The following is a 21,438-nucleotide window of genomic DNA, read 5'->3' on the forward strand; positions in this document are numbered from 1 at the left end:
GGAGTTAATACAGTTTATCAATAGAAGCAATACTACTGTAATCAGGCTTGTATTTTTGTAACAATATTTTCTAGCCAAGGTGTCAACCTGCTCTGAATTTCAGATAAATAAATCAAATTTTTTTTGCCTGAATATTGGGGTTTATTTTTGTTTTAAATTCAGTGAAAACAGCAATAGTGAAGTACCCACTTTTTTTTTTTTTTTTTTTTACCGAAGTAAGAGTACAAATACAGCGGCAAAAAAAAAAAAAACAGACTTCAGTAAAAGTACAAGAACCTAAGAAAAAATTTACTCAAGTAAAAGTACAAAAGTACCTGCTTTAGAATTTACTTTACAAGTAAAAAGTAAAAGTATTTTCTCGCACATCGATTGCGCCGAAGGCATGAAAACGAAACTATCAATTTACAATGAGGAGGGAAAAAAAAGTTAGAGTAACGTGTAATGCAGGCGACAATTTGAAAAGTAGTGGAGTGAAAAGTACTGATACGTGCTGTAAAATATAGTGAAATAAAAGTAATGTATACAATAATATATAACATATTTGTACTCAAGTAAAGTACAGATACACAAAAAAATATACTTAAGTACAGCATTAGAGTACTTTTACTTACGTTACATTCCACCCCTGTAAAACAGCACAAAAAATTTAAGCATTTTAAATCATAAGTTAAAAACAAAACATTTAAAAGCAAGTTCTAAATTACTTACCGTATTTTTCGGACTATAAGTCGCACCTGAGTATAAGTCGCACCAGCCATAAAATGCCCAACGAAGAGGAAAAAAAAACATATATAAGTCACACTAGAGTATAAGTCGCATTAATGGGGGAAATTTATTTGATAAAATCCAACACATAGAGCAGATATGTCATCTTGAAAGGCAATTTAAAATAAAAATACAATCGAGAACAACATGCTGAATAAATGAACAGTATGATAATGTTACATGATGCATGAACAACAAAATGCGAACGTGGCCGGTATGTTAATGTGACATAGCTATTAAAGAGTTATAGCATAAAGAACATGCAAGTTCACTCCAAAATACCAAAATAACATGTGAAATGATATAATAATGTGTTAATAATTCACACATAAGTCGCTCCTGAGTATAAGTCGCACCCCCAGTCAAATTATGAAAAAAACTGCGACTTATAGTCCGAAAAATACGGTAAATGGATTGGACATCTATCGCCATCAATGGGTGTGAGTGATGATATTCAAACCCATTGATGGCGATAGATGTCCAAGTCAGTGGCAGTGAATGAGTTAAAAAAAATACTTGAATTGTAAATAATTAATTAGTAAATATTTTATGTTTTTCATTAAGATTTTGCAAAATTGAACTGTTAATTGTCAGATGCCCAAAAATGTCTGCAAAGTAGCATCAATGCGAGTTTCATTAGCGACTTATATTTTTTCCCATTATCCATTAGCATGAAGCTATTAGACTTTTAGGCTTCATGCCTCCAAAAATCCTCCACATGACCTCAGGTGTTTGCGACAGGTGAGCGGGTGTGGCGATGGACGCGAGCCCTCTCAACCCGCACAAGAGTCCCCTTCCCGGGGGTCAGCTGCCGGGCTTAAAGGGGCCCACTGGGCCATGACTTAATGCCCCCTGCGGGGCCCTTTTGTCCTGTACACATTCACTCAATTGGCCACCAAACGGGGGGAGAATAGGACCACTGGCCTTATGGCACCCGCGTATTCGCACGCCACGTTGTTTTTGGTCAATGCGGCCGTGTGTGCGTACAAGAGGGTCTTTTGTCAGGGGGCGACTCTGGCAAAGATGAGGCGGAGCTCATTTGCTCTTATTTGGCTCCTAGCCTTGAGTTGTTGATTTTTTGGGCAGAACAAAGGGAAACCGGGGTCACTTTGCTAATGTTTTGGAGTCTTATGCCACCGTTTTTTTTGTTTTTTTTTTTTTTTTAATTTCAAATTAGGAGCCTATGATAAACTTGTCACATTAAAATCTTTACTTACTACATTAAAATGTGTAATGAATCACTCTTTAACAACGTTGCATGTTATAACTTTTATAACCATTTTAAATCATTAAACCTATAATTTTAGATGTGAAATTTATAACATGAAGTAATTAAATAATGTGAAGTGTTTCACTATGGAGTAAAAATGTGAAATTTCTCACGTTACATTGAATTTATATGACAATTTGATAACATGAAATTTATCACATTAGAATAGAATAGAATATAGCCCAGCCCTTTATTGTCATGGTAAACTAACGTAATTTTCGGACTACAAGCAGCTACTTTTTTCCCTCATTTTGAATCCTGCAGTTTATAGTCCGGTGCGTCTTATTTGATTTATTTGGGTTAATAGGTAACACTATATTTGACAGCGGCGTCATAAGACTGCCATACGACCGCCATAATTATGACATGACACTGTCGTCGGTGTTAATGAATGCTTATGACAGATGTCATTAAGTGTCACCTGGAAAATTTAGTCACTAACTCCATTTATGTCCCGCTAGGATCTTTTACATCTATTCAAAAGTGAGATAATTTGCCAGATGACACAAAATGACATCTGTCATATGCATTCATTAATGCTCCTGTCAGTGTAATGTCATAATGTCAAATACAGCGTTATCAAATACCATAACTAGCAATTGATGAAACAACTGAAACAATAACTGAAGAAATAATTAGCACAGAACATGAATTTTGATTGTTATTTATGTCTGTAGCGCTGCAATGAATGCTAGGAGGCATGTTGAAGGACAACGGTGTTGAAAGCAGGTGGAGCAGTGATGGCCAAATGAAGCTTCTTGAAGCCTTGCATCCAATTGGTTCAAAGCTTCATGGTGGTTCATTTGGTCTTATGACAGTCTTACGATGCCGCTGTCAAATAAAGTGTTACCGGTCAATATATTTTGGTGAAAATGTCCAATTATAAAGTGAGGACAGCTGCGTCTTATAGTCAAGTGTGGCTTATTCATGAACAAATGCCATTTTCGTGTCAAATTTGGTGGTTGCGGCTTATTGTCAGGTGCGCCTTATAGTCCGAAAATCACGGTAATCACATCAGAATATGAAACTTAGCATGTTATAACGTCGTTAAAATGTTCAATTTAGCATGAAATTAATCAATTTAAAACATGAAATTCATCAATTAAAATTTAAAATTCATCACATATATATATATATATACACACACACACACACACACACATTCAGTGGGTAAATAAGTATTTAGTCAACCACCAATTCTGCAAGTTCTCCTACTTGAAAAGATTAGAGAGGCCTGTAATTGTCAACATGGGTAAACCTCAACCATGAGAGACAGAATGTGGAAAAAAAGACGGAAAATCACATTGTTTGATTTTTAAAGAATTTATTTCCAAATTAGAGTGTAAAATAAGTATATGGTCACCTACAAACAAGCAATATTCTTCTTCTAAAGAGGCTCCACTCATTACCTGTATTATTTGGCACCTGTTTTAACTCATTATCGGTATTAAATACACCTGTCCACAAACTCAGTTAGTCACACTCCAAACTCCACTATGGCCAAGACCAAAGAGCTGTCGAAGGACACCAGAGACAAAATTGTTGACCTGCACCAGGCTCGGAAGATAGAATCTGCAATAAGTAAAACGCTTGGTGTAAAGAAATGAACTGTGGGAGCAATTATTAGAAAATGGAAGACATACAAGACCACTGATAATCTCCCTTGATCTGGGGCTCCATGCAAGATCTCACCCCGTGGCGTCAAAATGATAACAAGAACGGTGAGCAAAAATCCCAGAACCACACGGGGGGACCTAGTGAATGACCTACAGAGAGCTGGGACCACAGTAACAAAGGCTACTATCAGTAACACAATGCGCCGCCAGGGACTCAAATCCTGCACTGCCAGACGTGTCCCCCTGCTGAAGAAAGTACACGTCCAGGCCCGTCTGCGGTTCACTAGAGAGCATTTGGATGATCCAGAAGAGGACTGTGAGAATGTGTTATGGTCAGATTAAACCAAAATAGAACTTTTTGGTAGAAACACAGGTTCTCGTGTTTGGAGGAGAAAGAATACTGAATTGCATCCGGAGAACACCATTCTCACTGTGAAGCATGGGGGTGGAAACATCATGCTTTGGGGCTGTTTTCTGCAAAGGGACCAGGATGACTGATCTGTGTAAAGGAAAGAATGAATGGGGCCATGTATCGAGAGATTTTGAGTGAAAATCTCCTTCCATCAGCAAGGGCATTGAAGATGAGACGTGGCTGGGTCTTTCAGCATGACAATGATCCCAAACACACAGCCAGGGCAACAAAGGAGTGGCTTCGTAAGAAGCATTTCAAGGTCCTGGAGTGGCCTAGCAAGTCTCCAGATCTCAACCCCATAGAAAATCTGTGGAGGGAGTTGTTGTTGCCGTGTTGCCAAACGACAGCTCCAAAACATCACTGCTCTAGAGGAGATCTGCATGGAGGAATGGGCCAAAATACCAGCAACAGTGTGTGAAAAGCCTGTGAAGAGTTACAGAAAACGTTTGGCCTCCGTTATTGCCAACAAAGGGGTACATAACAATGTATTGAGATGAACTTTTGGTATTGACCAAATACTTATTTTCCACCATGATTTGCAAATAAATTCTTTAAATATATATATATATATATATATATATATATATATATATATATATAAATAAATAAACTACTAGGGTTATGCCTGCATAATATTTGTAAAAAATTCAAATTTTCTTTCATAATCTTATTGCCATGGCACGGTCTTAATTATTTTCCCTTGTTGGAAAAGTGCTCCTTTTTCTGTACACGCACACACTCACGTGTCGCCTTTGTGTTTGGTAGACAGCAGATGGCGGCCCATTATGAGGCTGACAGAGCCGTCATCTGGCAGGCCACCCGACTTCCCTCCCCCTACTCCTCACCAATCGACCCTCCCTTGCTCCGTGGCAACACACATTTTTGGCGGGAGAGTCCGTCCCGTAATTTGGATGCGGCGGCGCATCCATATAGGTCAGCGTCGGGTGTCACATGACCTGTGAACGCTCCCTTGGGGACTCCTCAGGTTTTTGAGGACACCCTCCCTTGAGCCTCGCTTGTGAATTTTGTGTTGGCGCAATGACTGAATTACTGAAGTGGGCTTGAGTTAGAAAAAAACCAAGATTAAAAGATAGTTTTTTGTTTTATTTTGAGAAAAAACATTTATTTAAAACATCAATCAGGATGGGCGTAAACTGGGGAGGGGTCTCCTTTTAGTCCCCCTCAAAGGCTCCATTGGTGCTTCCCTGACATTCGCTCTTCCTGCGACGCCTGGACAGCATCCTGTGCAGCAGGCCTGGGGAGCGCTGCATCTGTGGGGAGTCGCGGGGGGTGCCGGGGGCCAACGTGGGCCCCCGCATGGGGTCTTGCTCCGCTTGCCCTCCCGAGCGGCTCCCCCCACGTAGGGCTTGCAGAATGTGACCGCTGCATGGGCCACCAAGAGGAAAGAACACAAAACAATAGAGATGATGAGTCTTCTGACCTCAATGTGCACAACCCAAGTGATCATTTGACCGTAATAAGGTGTAATATAAGGGGGGGAAGTGAATTAGAAATGTGAAACAAAAGTCACAGAATTAGGAGAAATTGTAATTTTGTAAAAAGATCGTTTCAAGTATTGTGAACTCCTAAGTCAAGGCAAAAATGTTTCATTTTCATGAGCGCTTCCTTCCTGAGCTGTGGCTTTAATGAGATGCTATGAGGCGGGATGGGGCGTGCTTTGTCAACTAATGAAGGACCACCTGTTTGGGGGGGATGTGTTTGTGTTTGGTGCAAGGGCGGATATCCCGGGGGGGAACGGGTGGGACCCGTTCCCCTCCTCAACTAAGCTGTCTCCACCAATAATTTGGGACACAATTATTTTTGGAGCTGTAGACTTAAATCAAAGTTAAATCTATTCAGTTCTTATTTTAGTCGTGCAATAATGTGCTATTTAAATACTGTATTAGAATCTTTTTCTCTCCCCTCCCTTCTCTGAAAATGGTTTTAGTCCACTCCACACGGTAGAAAATGAACTCCGTACCGTCTGCCCTCAGCATAAGTGCCAAGAGTGCAACGCTGCAGGATCGGATGAGACATCCATAGACAGTCACAAAAGTTCGAAAACATCCCGTGAACTAAAATCTCGAGGTTCAGACTGTCTGCATCATTTCTCCTGCATTGTTCAAAGGTATAACTCTCCATTACTGAGTGCTGTTAAACTAAGGGGCCGTTTACATGGTGACGCTGCGACACCAAGACGCAACGATTGTGTTGCAGAATGGCCTCACCTTTACACGGTGATGGCGAAAATGCAAGGCGAGGATGCAAACTTTTTATTCCGGCCTCCAAAGTGGAATGATTCGGTTGCGGGGAATGGAACATGAATGGAACGCTCTCGCTCCGATGACGTCAGCACTTGCACATGGCACTCTGGGCATGCGCAGTCGTTGCTAGTAAACATTCAAAACAGCAAACATGGTGGAACTTCGGCTTTAATTTACTGTTTTTATAATATTCTTAATTTAAATATATTTTATGTTTGCGTTTTTTTGCCTTTTGAATCAAATGAAAAAAACTGCGTGGACGTCATTGCTTGGAGTGGGCGGGTATGTTGTCTTCCGGGCTGTAAAAGTCGTTGTCAAGGAAATGTACTGCCCCCTAGGGCCTGGCAAGAATACTATATCGTTTTCAGGCGGAATTGCGACATCATTCGAATGGAGATGGAACCAAGACGGAACCATGTAAATGCAAACATGAAATGTGTCGTATTCTCGGAGCATCACCATGTAAACGGCCTCTAAGCCAAAAGCTTAATAATAGCTAAGCATAAGGTGACAGTCACAGACAGAGAAGAGAGGAGCTGCCTATTTATATTAGAAATAGTTCAGATTTTAATAACATTTTAGATTAATTTCCGGGAAGTATATTTATTAAGGTTTTAGAAAAGTATTTTGTCATACAGAATCAATTATTCACCACTCTTAATACCGCTCTTATATTGCTAGGAAAGTAAACAACAACATGTAAACAGGTTTCGTGAGTACTAATACATTTCTTATTATCATAACACTGCAAGAGAGGTTTAGAGAGAACGAGAAAGATTACGTAGCATAAAATGATACCATTCATCGTAGGAGTGGGAACCTCTTGGTACCTCACGATACGATACGATTTGCGATACAAAGCTCACGATAACGATGATCTGACGATATGGCGATACAACGATTATCGATACATTGGTTAGGAAATCATTCTACGATTTTCTACAAACAACTAATAAACAGAAAAATACGTTTCTGCTGTGAATTGGAATGAGTTTATCCCTAATAGACGTCCAATCCATTTGAACTGGGAGGGTGGCAACATTCGTTCATTCGCTGCCATCCCTCCCCCTCAAACGGATTGAACGTCTATGGCAGTCAGTGGCAGCCAATGCCAGGCAATGAGGTAATTTTGGGCCATTTAAGATCATTTACCTGTTGATTTTCAGTTACTTCCTGTTGATTTTGGGGTATTTTATGGGTCACTTCCTGTTTATTTTGAGTTACAGAACAGGACGTTACCTGGAAATCACCCAAATGAATAGGCAGTGACTCAAACTCAACAGGAAATGACCTGTAAATGCCCCGAAAATCGGACCGAATGACTGTGAATGCTCTAGTTTTCAATGAACGAACGTTCCCAGTCTAAATGGATTGGGTGTCGAGCACCGTCAATGGCAGCCTTAGAGTTAACTGAGACACTATTATGGTGGAAGATTTTGGTAGCAACTTGATGTTTTGTTTTTTTAATTTATTTAAAAACATTGAGAACTTTTTAAAACGATTTCTCGATTCTTGACAGGAACATATCGAGAACCTTTTGGGATACAAAGTATCAGGATATATCACCATTTCGATATTTTGTCACACCCCTAATTCATAGAGAAAAGCAGAGTTTTCTGATTATGAAAAATTACTAAACCGACTTAGATTTTTTTGGGCGCGATAATTAGTTCACTCATTGCATGTTCACTTGATTTAAATCATTTGGTTCCCCCCCAACAATTATTCTCTAAGTTTTGACTGTTTATTGCCCCCCCCCACACACACACACACACTTTGAAAACGTATCTCCGGCCCTTGTTGGGAGGGCAACAGCTGTCAGGAGCTGGGGTTCGTTCCTACCTGGCATTGTTGCAGCGTCCGTCGCCGTCCGAGAACGAGGCGGCTCTCTGTGACACGCTCCTCGTCCACCTTACGCCGGCTTTGGCGGACACGTTGTCCTTTAAACATAGAAAGAAAAAACATTTGTGATTTGACATTTAAAAGATGGAGTATTTTGAGTTAGGAGCAACCTGTCCAAGCTCTGGGAAGTGGCCGTCCTGCAGGTGACCTGAAAGATCATGGGACAGCACCGTTATGACATCATTGGTGGACAGCTCCAGCTCGTCGGGCCAGTGGGGGATGTAGCTGTGCATCGACGCCATCTAGTGGACACAACCGCAAGGATCAGGAGAAAGGAAGTTATGTATTTGGTTCCATATGTCTGTTTGTTCAGGATAATTGAAGAATGAATAAAGGGATCATTAAACTTGCAGGATATGTTTGTAATATGAAATATAAGAGGTGATTAATTGCCAGACCTCCCAGTTAAAGGGGATTGGACGACTACCGCCGTCAGTGGCAGCCAATGAGTTAAATTTTGGGGTTGAAAACGTGGTCAAAGGTCAGTGTGCAAAAACGGAGAATTTAGAGTTAACTTAGTTCACTTTTGGGATCGTGACTTCGAAGGTCACAGTGCTAAATTGAATTTGGAGGTAAATAAGGTAAAATTGGGGTCAGATCAAAGGTCACTGGGCTAAATTGGTGAGGTCAAAGGTAACAGGGACGAATTGAATGTGAAGTAAAATTATATATATATATATATATATATTAGGGCTGTCAAAATTAACGCGTTAACGCGCGGTAATTAATTTTTTAAATTAATCACGTTAAAATATTTGACGCAATTAACGCACATGTCCTGCTCAGACAGTATTCTGCCTTTTGGTAAGTTTTACAGCAAGGCTTTTTGTGCTGTCTAACAGCGAACTCTTGTGGTCGCTTTGCGACATGGTTTTTTGTTTTCTTGCCAGTTCAATATGGCTGCACAACATCTCTGTTGTGCTTATATGATCCTTGGACAAGATTTGTCCGTAAGTACGGTTGTTGTAAAGAATGTACATATTATGTTAATAAGCGAAATGTTACATTTTTTGTATGAGACGCTTTTTGTTTATGTTTAGTTAACCTGTACAGCGTGCTAAGCTAACGTTGTTGCTAATGCAAAGCTTGTGTACTTTTTTTTTGTAGTTTTACAACGGTCTAAAGAGGACAATGGTTTGAGGCCATTTTATTAATAAATCAGATGAAAAAGGAAGAAGTCTGATTATTAAGGCGTCGTTCACTAACTGTCTAGCTTTGGAAAACGTAGACGCTTCGGAATGAGGACAGCATAGACAGATTTAAATGACAGTAGAGTGAAATGCCCACTACAGTCTTTATGTACCGTATGTTGAATGTATTTATCCATCTTGTGTCTTATCTTTCCATTCCAACAAATTATTTTACAGAATATATATATATAATTTACAGAAAAATATGGCATATTTTATAGATGGTTTGAATTGCGATTAATTAATTTTTAAGCTGTAATTAACTCGATTAAAAATTGTAATCGTTTGACAGCCCTAATATATATATATATATATATATATTCCACCACCAAAATGAATTGTTTTGAATTCATAATCTAATTCATATGTTGGGGGTACAGAATTAAAGTAATTATTATTATAAAGTATTTGGAGTACAAAAATGTAACTGGTCTTTTTCAATACAGTACTACAATTGAGTAGCCCTTAACACTTTGTCACGTCTCGGAAGTCTTGTTAATGTTTTGTGTTGGTTCAAGTCAGATCCTTTTATTTTGGTAGTGGTGTGCCTCCTTGAGCAAACTTTACTTCCTGCTCTTGCCAATCAGGCTGATCATGTCCACCTGTGACCTTCTGTATATATAGCCTGCAGCTAACCATACCCTTGAAACAATCCACATCTCACGGTTACTTCCTCGTTGTCTACATGCTGTGGAAATGGACGTAACACAGGGAAAACTCACTAGTCATCTTCCATTCAAAATACAATTAATTTTAAGGTGACTCTTTTAGTTTATTAGTGTGAAAGGTAGGCGCGGGTCCGTCATTTGCGGTGCGTGGAAATATCCCCTTTTGGTGCCTTCAAGAGACACCAACAGCATTTAACCAACTGTCTTGGTGGTAAGAGCGCTCGCCGTTCGTCCTCCCCAAGTAATGAATCCAAGTCTGAACGGATCGTGTCGTGCAGCTCTAAGTAATTAGGACGTATTGTTAACGTTATTTTTTCTCAGGGGAAATGTATTTGTACTTTCAACCTGTCATATACAAACAGTAGCCACCTCCTCAATGTTGAAGTATTATTGGGCCAAGCATGAGAATTAAGTTTCTGATAATCCCAAGATAAACACAGGTATAGAGCCATTCCGTTACCTACCCACAGTAGCTTTTTTGGTAATTTATTAGAAATCGGTAATTAAGCTATAATTTATTTATTGTCCACTTCAGTTTTTTTCTGATGGGCTATGGTAGCACTTACATGACGAAGTGGGGAGTCAAGGAGGCAATGCAACTGTTGATGAAATTGCAAAAGTGCAACGATGAATGGCTGAGCCGAACATGGCACGCAATGCAGATTTACTTCAATACTGGAGGAGCCAATCCAAACCTCTTTCAAGTGGCTGAGAAATTCTTGTGCATGCTGGCATCGTTGTTCCATGCGAGTGTGTGTTGTCCACAGCAGGTGAAATTGCTTGTTTTAAAAAAAATAAAAAGGAACCAACTAAATTTTAAACATTAAAAAAAGCAGTTTTTTAATAAAATTTTATCAGAACAAAAAGTCCACAAGCATCCTCATTCACCCATTCATTTTTACTTACATTTTTACATTATAATATATGGTCACATAATTTAAAGATATGGAATAATGCAATACGAATGCAAAGACTTAAATGATTTGATTTTACTATGTCGTCAATTCAGTGTCAGTCTGTCAAGTGGGTTGCCTGTAGTGATTATTTATGTCCAGCAGGTGTCAGTATTCAATGACACTGTATCCACACTGTGTCAACACAGTGTGTCACTGTGTCGACACGCTTCATGAGGTCTCACGGACCGGTCCCATCACTACTTTTGTTACTTTGTTGACTTTGCTCAGAATTTTGGTATCCAGCAAGTGCTGTGAATTTTTGTTAAATTTGCTTAGAATTTTGGTGTCCAGCAAGCGCTGTGATTTTTCGTTCTCTTTTTGAACTCCTATGAACTGAAAATAAATATTTTTGTTTAAACGGAACATTCGTGCATTTGGGTCCTCAGTGAATCCTTGTCACACTTTGACACATGAAATGACATTTTTTTGAATATGTGTGAACTGACATTGGACAATTAAGTGTTTTCATCAACGATGACAATAAAGAAAACTTTCATGAAGGAACAATTTTTTCGTGATGATGTCACGATGACGAGCTAAAAACCATAAGCGGATTTTAAGGGGGGGGGGGGGGGGGGACAGGACCCGTCTGGTGGCCGAAAAGTGTCATTACATGTATTGAATTTCCTAATATATACAGTATATAAAAGTTGGAAAGCAATAAAACTGCAACAAAAATGAATGAAATGAACATGGGTTTTATAATGGGTCGAAATTATTCCTCGAGCACCTTAGACCGTCATTTGCTTTGCATATAATGTAAAATATATATAAGAGAAAAACTTTTTTTTTTTTTTTTTTCTTTGATTGAAAATATATATATACTTTTTTTTTTATTGAAGCAACTTTTTGGGTGATGCCCTAATCATATTATGGCCCAAACACAAAAAGGATTGCTTCAATCAAAGAAAACTTGAAAAATTAAGTGTTCAAATACAAATTTTTCTATCTCAAATATTTTTTCTATGATTGAAATTTTTCTTTTTTTAATTGAAGTGATTTTTCTTTTTGAATATATTTTTTTAAGCAACTTATTCTTTGAATAATACAGAAAAATGTCCTAACCAAAATGTCACCCAAACACAAATCAACATTACTTCCATCAAAATGTTGCTTCAATCAAAAAAAAAAAAAAACTTCAATCCCCCCCAATTAAAAATTTGATTAAATTGAAAATTCATCAAAGAGAAATAGCTTTCACATGCATATTTTTAGTTTATAATTTATTTTTGCATTCATACATTTTTTTATTGAATAATAAAGACACATCTACCTCCATATGGCTCCGCCCAGGGGATACAATTTTTGACTGGGGTAACTACATTGGCATGACACCGGCGGGCGTACCAAATTCAATGGATGACGATCTTGGCGAAAACTATTGCCTAAGCAGCCTGATTTTGAATTCCCCTCAAGAATGATGGGAAACCAAAAAACGCTCATTGTCAACTTTGTATTGCTGAGACAGTTTTTGGGTCATCAACATGTTGTGCCCCCCTTCCCCAAAAGTCAAACCCCACCTATGCTAAAAATGTGTCTTGGGAGACTAAAGCAGAACGAGATGGATGCCAGTTTTCATCTGACTAGACGAGAACGAGATGAAAATTCGCCATAATTTCCGTCATAGGTTCATAATGTGTGATATTTTCTTATCGTATGTGTCTTTAGCACGCATCTTAGCGTTTGGTCAGGCCACTCATGTGACGTGCTGCACCTCATCCCTGACCCCCCACACGGGCATTCCTTTTGTGAAACACTTGTGTCCGGGGCTGCCTGGTAAGTTTAGTTTTTCTTATCTCTGCTATGCAATGTTGCTTTATCCTTTATATTTCATGTGGTCAGTTTGATTCCTTTGAATATATTGTCATTCAGCTAAAAAAACCCTTGCAGAGCTGCCTTGGTAACAATTTACAGACCACCAAAGTATAACACAATGTTTTTTGATGAGCTTACCAAAATACTGTCTTCCGTCTGCATGGACTTTGATTGTGTTGTTTTAGTGGGTGACTTTAACATTCATGTTGATAATCCTGAAGAAGGATGTGCTAGAGAGCTTTTAAATATTTTGGATACATTTGGTTTATCTCAGCATGTCACAGTTCCAACACATAACAGAGGGCACATACTGGACTTAATAATATCCAAAGGTCTTAACATCTCTGAGGTCACAGTGAATGATGTTGCTCTGTCTGATCACTACTGCATTATGTTTAAAATGACCACCCCTGTCCGTCCTCTGAAAAGGGAAACAGAGGTGATTAGGAAGCGTTACATAAGTGATAACACATGTGCGTTATTCACACAGGCCTATGCCTCATCATTAACCCCTACAATAGCTCCAGTGGAAGAACTTGTAAATAGTTTCAGTTCCAGTGTAATGACTGTAATGGACACTATTGCCCCGATTAAGACAAAAACTCTGTCAAGAAAGAAGAGGTCACCCTGGAGAAATGCCATACCAGCTATAAAACAAAAGCAAGTTTGTAGACGAGCAGAACGCAGATGGCGAAAAAACAAACTCCTAGTTTTTTATGATATCTACAAAGAGAGTCTTCGCAAATACAACCAGGAACTGAAAAATGCTAGACAATCATATTTTTCAGAGATCATTAGTAGAAACACTAACAATACTCGCACATTATTTTCTGTTGTTGACAAACTGACAAACCCACAAGCATCAATACCTCAGGAATTGGCATCTGAAGTGTCCTGTAATAATTTCGCAGCATTCTTTACACACAAAGTACTAAAGATTAGACAGACTGTGTGCAACTCCGGATTAACAAATGTTACACTAAACGCCTCCCAAAATGTCCCCCACGTCAATCTTAGACAGTTTAGCCTCCTGGACTATGCCACTTTAACAGAAATTGTGTCGAAATTAAAGCCCACAACATGCTGCCTTGACATCCTTCCTTCAAACTTTTTCAAAACTGTTTTTCATTGCATAGCCCCAGACATACTTCAGATTATAAATACTTCCCTCCAAACAGGAGAGTTTCCTCAGACTTTAAAAACTGCAGTAATAAAACCTCTCCTAAAAAAACCTAATCTGGATGCCTCAACCATTAGTAATTACAGGCCAATATCAAATCTGACATTCCTGGGGAAAATTATCGAAAGGGTTGTGTTTGAACAGATCCAGACTTTTATGATGCAAAACAATCTTTTTAACTCATTTCATTCTGGATTTCGGCCACAACACAGCACCGAGACCGTGCTTATCAAAGTCCTAAATGATATTCGTCGGAATACTGATGCAGGCAAATCATCTGTTCTGCTACTATTGGATCTCAGCGCCGCATTTGACACGGTTGATCACAACATACTACTCAGCAGATTGGAACAGTGGGTAGGACTTACTGACACTTCTTCAGTGGTTCACATCCTATTTACATGATAGAGATTTCTTTGTGTCAATTGGAAACTATCAGTCAGAACGAACCAAATTCATGTGTGGAGTCCCTCAAGGGTCAATTCTTGGACCACTCTTATTTAACATCTATATGCTTCCGTTAGCTCAGATAATGGAACAGTATGACATCTCCTATCACGCCTATGCAGATGACACACAACTGTACATTTCTGTGTCCCCACATGATTATAGTCCCTTAGTCTCCCTGAGTAAATGCATTCATCAAATCAATGAATGGATGTGCCAGAATTTTCTCCAGTTAAATGTGGAGAAGACAGAGGTGATCATTTTTGGGCCAAAAAAGGAAAGTCAAAGATAAGCAGCCAACTTAGCACAATGTCACTTACAGCTACAAATCAAGTCAGAAACCTTGGCGTAATTATTGACTCAGACCTAAAATTTGATAGCCATCTAAAGTCCGTCACTAAATCCGCTTATTACCACCTAAAAAATATAACCAGAATTAAGGGGCTTCTGACTCAACAAGACATGGAAAAACTTATGCGTGCATTCATTTTCAGTAGATTGGACTACTGCAACGGTATATTTACAGGTCTTGATAAAAAATCAGTCAGGAAGCTGCAGCTAGTACAGAATGCTGCAGCCAGAGTCCTCACAAATACAAGGAAGCTGGACCACATTACACCGGTTTTGAAATCGCTACACTGGCTTCCAGTGAGTCAAAGGATAGACTATAAAATACTACTGCTCGTCTACAAAACACTTAATGGCCTTGGACCAAAATACATGCTTGACTTGTTAGATTCCTATGAGACATCTAGACCCCTAAGGTCGTCTGGAACGGGTCTTCTGCATGTTCCAAGAACAAGAACCAAGCAGGGTGAGGCAGCATTTAGTTATTATGCTCCTCACCTCTGGAACAAGTTACCCGAACGTCTGAAGTATGCTCAAACTGTTAGCTCCTTTAAATCAGGGCTAAAAACACTTTTGTTTGGCACTGCATATCCATAACTGTCTATATATTTCAACCTACCTGCCTTCTATTCCTCTTGTGCTTATCTCCATTGCTGATTTCAATGATTATTATTAGTAGTAGTTTTTGCTTTATTTTTATTTTTGTTTTATTTTTATTTATTTATTTTTATTCTGTGATTAAATGCGATCATTTGTCTTGGTTTTTACGTTGTGTTGACTTAAATGTGATTTTTATGGTCTTCATGTGATGTAAAGCACTTTGAATTGCCTTGTGTTGAATTGTGCTATATAAATAAATTTGCCTTGCCTTATAGGTCTGTGCTGAGTGATCATCACACACTTAACTAACTTGTAGCGTTAGCATAGCATTAGCATTTAGCGCAGTGACTCGCTGAGTGTCTTCTTAAGCTCTTGGAAAACTTTATATACAGTTCGAGGTGTCCAAGTGACTTTAATTGATTGCATATAATGTGCTATTTTCCTGCTGTGTGTATTATCATCATGAAGATGTTGATGTCCTTGTAGACTCTACAATTATGTGCTCGTCTGTCAATGTTCATTCAAAATCGGTGGAAACTATTTATTTATTTATTTATTCATGGACTAAAACGTTTATAGACGAAGACACTTTGAGAATTGTCGACTAAAAATGATGAAATTTGATGAGTTTTCGTTGATTAAAACTAGACGAAGAAGAACACATTTTGAAATAACTAAAGACTAAAACTACCATCATTTTCAGACTATAAACCACTACTTTTTTCCCTCATTTTGAATCCTGCGCCTTATAGTCCAGTGCGGCTTATTTGGTGATTTATTTGGGTTAATAGGTAACACTTTATTTGACAGCAGCGTCATAAAACGGCTATAAGACCAAACGAACCACCACGAAGCTTTGATCCAATTAGCTGCAAAGCTTCATTGCTTTAAGAAGCTACATTTGGCCACCACTGCTTCCTTAAGGGAGACAGTCAATCTCTGCTGCCACCTGCTGTCAACACTGTTATCGCACAACGTGCCTCCTAGCATGCATTGCAGCGCTATAGATATTGACAACAGTGGCACTATAAAACTGTCATGAGACCATCATAATTATGACATGACACTATCATGGGCATTATTGAAAGCTTATGACAGATGTCATTAAGTGTAATCCTGCAGATATGTCATTAACTCTATTTATGTCCAGCTCGGATCTTTTACACCTATTCAAAAGTGAGATAATTTGTCGGTAGCGCTGCAATGCATTCTAGGAGGCATGATGAACGATAACAGTGTTGCCACCAGGTGGCAGCTGAGGTTGACTTTCTCCAAGGGAGCAGTGATGGCCAAATGAAACTTCTTGAAGCAAGGAATGCTTTGCGGTCTATTGGTTCAAAGCTTCATGGTGGTTCATTTGGTCTGATGACAGTGTATTGATGCCACTATCAAATACATGTCAATTCAAACTTTCACCCGTTAATATCTTTTGGTGTAACTATCCCATTATATAGTTAGGACAGTTGCGGTTTTTTGTCCAGTGCGGCTTATCTATGAACAAAAGCCATTTTCGTGTCAAATTTAGTGGGTGGCGGCTTTTAGTCAGGTGAGCCTTATAGTAATAAGTATTTTTGTCCAAAAGGCTAAGACAAAAATTATAAGGGCTGCCAAAAAAAACACTAAACGCAAACATGAAAATGTTGAGTCTACTAGTACATGCATTTTAAAACACACACACACAAAATATATACTGTATATATTATACATATGGCGGAAAATACTCAGGTGACGAAGTTCCGCTCTGAGACCCCCAATTTGGCCAAATTTAAAAATTGTCCGATATGCATGTGTGACACATCACTGGAAAGTCTGGAAAATCTCAATTTTCTGGGGGAAGAAAAATTTTGAACAGGAGGGCTTTTTTTTTTTTTTTTTTTTTTTTTTTAAAACAGGAAAACCCTATCTGGAGGTGAGAACACGCGAGAGCAGAATTACAGACGCCATGACTTTAACGAGATAGTATCGCGTACTTATCTTGTTTCGATCCAAAAGCTCCATTTAGCATGTATCACCGAGTGTCAAGACACAGCTGTGAATGGCCACAGCTGGATTTTTGGGGGATTTTATGGGTGAAACATGGTAATATAACAAGGGTCGCGATGCAGAAATCGCAGACATCAAGGAGTGGTCGAAATTTTCTTGGTTTCATATACAGTATTTACTAGAGATGATGCTGATCGATCGGGTCCGATCACATCATTTTCAGTATCGGAATCGGCAAAAAAATATCGGACATGCCTTTTTTAAATATATATATATATATATATATATATTTTTTTTTTAATTAAATGGTTTTCTAATTGTATTTAACGTTACAGACATATGTTACTCTTCCAGAGTCTTTAGTTTAAGCTTAAGGTAATTTAATTTAAGCAAATTTATCGCGTTAACGGCGAGAATTAATATTTTTTTATATTTATCACGTTACAATATTTAATGCAATTAACGCATGTGCTGCATGACCCACTCACACATTGTCGTGTTCAATCTATAATGGCGCCGTTTTACCCATACAGTATATAGAGCTAAAAGGTAGTGTAAAATGAGTAGAGTGAATTTTGGCAACCTTTGGAGCATTTTTTTTTAAATGGCTAAAGCAATCCCACTCCCAACGATTAGAATAATCGTGGGAAGCAATGTGGGGGAGAAAGGTAGAACTTGATCTCCTTCTGGTATTTCCCAACGCAGAAAAGATATATCAATTGGTATCACGACGCACAGTCATGGTTGTACTTACCATCATGCATTTGGGCAGAAGTTAAATGGCTACAGTATTGTTTACTGAAAGCTCAACAAATACACTAGATGGCAATATTTAGTCACAATATACAAAGTCACATTTATCCTTTAAGAATTACAAGTCTTTCTATCCGTGGATCCCTCTCACAGAAAGAATGCTAATAATGTAAATGCCATCTTGAGGATTTTTTGTCATAATAAACAAATACAGTACTTATGTACTGTATGTTGAATGTATACATTCGTCCTAGTTTTATTCATTTTTTTTCTTAATGCATTGCCAAAATGTATATGATCGGGAAAACTTATCGGGAATGATTGGAATTGAATCGGGGAGCAAAAAAAAAAGCAATCGGATCGGGAAATATCGGGATCGGCAGATACTCAAACTAAAACGATCGTGATCAGATCGGGAGCAAAAAAAACATGATCGGAACAACCCTAGTATTTACCCTTTTAAACTTTTTTTTTTCAATTTTTCTTTGTTTGGACTGATGAAACTGCTTTTTCAGTCTTGTCTGTGTTTTCCGCCATATATATATATATATATATATTTTTTTTCATATTGTTACATGACTGTCACCATTGACGACAGCATTCAGTGAAGTGCAGAAACGCTGAATGAAGCGGATTACTAGTCAACGGGATTAACGGGCGCGCAGCACCACGGCTGGTGAAATAGAAAACCTAAATGCAGCCTCTGAGCCGCTCCTAAATATCTCTCTTGCGCAAAATCGGCTCAGTATCGGCTAGTACATTGAAGCCTTATTATTGGATTTTGACTTGGAACGCTCTTATCTCAAATCATATTTTTTTGCTTTCAACCTAATTTGTACACGGGGAACTTCTAAATTGAGGCGTCATCGTGTGATAAATGAAAAAGGACTCACCTTGTCATCGTTGCCTTTGTACGGATGGCAGGCTGTTGGAAAGAGCTGTCAATACAGTTCCAACAACAACAAAAAAAAACTGTTGCCATTGAAAGGAATGGACGTCAAATCCATTTTGATCATACGATCGCTGCCAGCCCCCCATTTAAAATGGATTAGACGTCTATCGCTGTCAATGACACCCAAGCACGTGTCGACTGACCTCGAGGGGTGAGCACTGTGGTGAAGACCTCCAGTTGCTGGTGGCGGCTGTGCAGGTAGACTGTCTGCATCTCGGGGAGGCTGCCGGTGGCAAACTGGCAAATGAACGCCAACCCGCCAGGCGACTTTGTGGCAAAACAAATGCAAGCGCTTGGAAGTAATTGATGTCAAGTTCAGGTCCTTGTCCTGAATGGTGTGATTCGCTAAATACAACTAAGGCCAACAGGTTTACGTAAGCAAAAGTCGCTGTTAAGCAGCTTAGAAAAGGGATCTGATTGATTAGGCCGATTCTTAAAAGAGCACGGCGGAGATTAAAACAATGCAGAGGAATTATTAAACAGATAAATATTCCTGACGGATTTGGGAGAATTATAATAACTACACATTTGTACATCTTAATAATACAATACAGTAAGACTTTATTTGACAGTATGTTCTTAATACTGTCACAAGACCTTTATAATTATGACATGATGCTGTCATGAGCATTAATGAACGCTTATGACAGATGCCAGAAGTGTCATCTGGAAGTTTATGTCACTTTTGAATGGATGTAAAAGACAATAGCTAGTGTGCTGTGGCAACTCATTGTGCAAGTGATAGGCTGTTCTCAGCAGCGTGAGTGGATTTGAGTGGACTCACTCAATGAAGCATTTAATAAAGACAAGCATTTTTTATGTTATTCTTGTTTAAAAATAATAAAGATGCACCGATACCAGTATTGGCAGGGGGGGTGATCCGGCCTGAAATGGTGGTATCGGCGAGTACCAACAAAGGGGGCGCCGATACCTTTTACCGGTTCAGTATTATAACTAGTGTTGTTCCGATCATGTTTTATTGCTCCCGATCCGATCGTTTTAGTTTGAGTATCTTCCGATCCCGATATTTCCCGACCCAATTGCTTTTTTTTTTTTTTTGCTCCCGATTCAATTCCAATCATTCCCGATAATTTTTCCCAATCATATACATTTTGGCAATGCATTAAGAAAAAAATGAATAAAACTCGGACGAATATATACATTCAACATACAGTACGTAAGTACTGTATTTGTTTATTATGACAATAAATCCTCAAGATGGCATTTACATTATTAACATTCTTTCTGTGAGAGGGATCCACGGATAAAGACTTGTAATTCTTAAAGGATAAATGTGACTTTGTATATTGTGACTAAATATTGCCATCTAGTGTATTTGTTGAGCTTTCAGTAAATGATACTGTAGCCATTTAACTGTTGTGCCCAAATGCATGATGGGAAGTGCACCCATGACTGTGCGTTGTGGTAACAATTGATATATCTTCTCTGCGTTGGGAAATAACCTAGGGTGTTAAGGATAAGATCAATCACTACCTTTCTTCCCCACATAGCTTCCCACGATATTTCTAATCGTAGGGAGAGGGATTGTAAGGCTTTAGCTAATTAAACAGATGCTCCAAAGGCTGCCAAAATACTCTCTACTCATTTTACGCTGCCTATTAGCTCTATATATAGATAAAACGGCGCCTTTACAGATTAAACGCGACAATGTGTGAGTGGGTCGTGCAGCGCAAGTGTTAATTGCGTTAAATATTTTAATGTGATAAATTATAAAAAAAATAATAATTACCGCCGTTAACGGGATAAATTTGATAACCCTACCTTAAGCCCAAACTAAAGGCCCTGGATGAGTGTAACATATTATGTCTGTAATGCTAAATACAATTAAAAAACGATTTAATTAAAAAAAAAATATATATATATATATATATATATTTATATTAAAAAAGAGAATGTTCGATATTTCTTTGCCAAATCCGATACTTTGAAAATGACGTGATCGGGATGCCGATCGATCGGGACATCTCTAATTATAACAACTGCTACCAAGAGAAAGGGGGCTGGACCGGAGCAACAAACCCTGGTCAGCTCACTTATTCTACTTTACTTTTATGGTCTTTTACTGAAATGCCGCAGTAATTTGAAACCGGTTTCAAAAGTAGGGTTGCCACATTTCAGAAATAGAAATAAGGGACGCCCCCTTTGCGCCCAAAGTTGTACAGGCGACAAAAAAAGGGACATCCCCAAAACTCCTAAAATGCATAGAAATGTATCAATTTATATATATTCCGTATTTGTTCAATACGGAACGCAACTTTTAATCCCCAATTCGAAACGATTCCTTATTTCAAAGGAC

The 21,438-nt window shown here is 38.6% G+C and overlaps 2 protein-coding genes across 3 annotated transcripts in view; one reads left to right on the top strand and one right to left on the bottom strand.

Annotated features, from left to right (window-relative positions):
* Positions 1 to 5,208: 5,208 nt before the first annotated feature.
* si:dkey-97a13.12 (uncharacterized) lies at positions 5,209 to 19,435 on the bottom strand. Its single transcript, XM_057824851.1, has 5 exons — positions 19,265 to 19,435; positions 19,063 to 19,094; positions 8,340 to 8,471; positions 8,170 to 8,267; positions 5,209 to 5,446 (listed from the first exon to the last, which is right to left on the bottom strand). The coding sequence occupies exons 1-5, from the start codon at positions 19,332 to 19,334 to the stop codon at positions 5,236 to 5,238; spliced, it is 543 nt and encodes a 180-aa protein (XP_057680834.1). The 5' UTR covers positions 19,335 to 19,435; the 3' UTR covers positions 5,209 to 5,235.
* Positions 12,712 to 21,438, top strand: part of crhb (corticotropin releasing hormone b) — a 57,337-nt gene continuing 48,610 nt past the window's right edge. Inside the window, exon 1 of one of the 2 annotated variants that reach the window (XM_057824847.1) lies at positions 12,712 to 12,819. The gene's annotated coding sequence lies outside the window, so the exon portion shown is untranslated. The remainder of the gene's footprint in view (positions 12,820 to 21,438) is intronic. The other variant, XM_057824848.1, reaches the window with a different exon arrangement.

Source organism: Corythoichthys intestinalis, chromosome 20 (assembly GCF_030265065.1).
Source record: "Corythoichthys intestinalis isolate RoL2023-P3 chromosome 20, ASM3026506v1, whole genome shotgun sequence".
NCBI lineage: Eukaryota > Metazoa > Chordata > Actinopteri > Syngnathiformes > Syngnathidae > Corythoichthys > Corythoichthys intestinalis.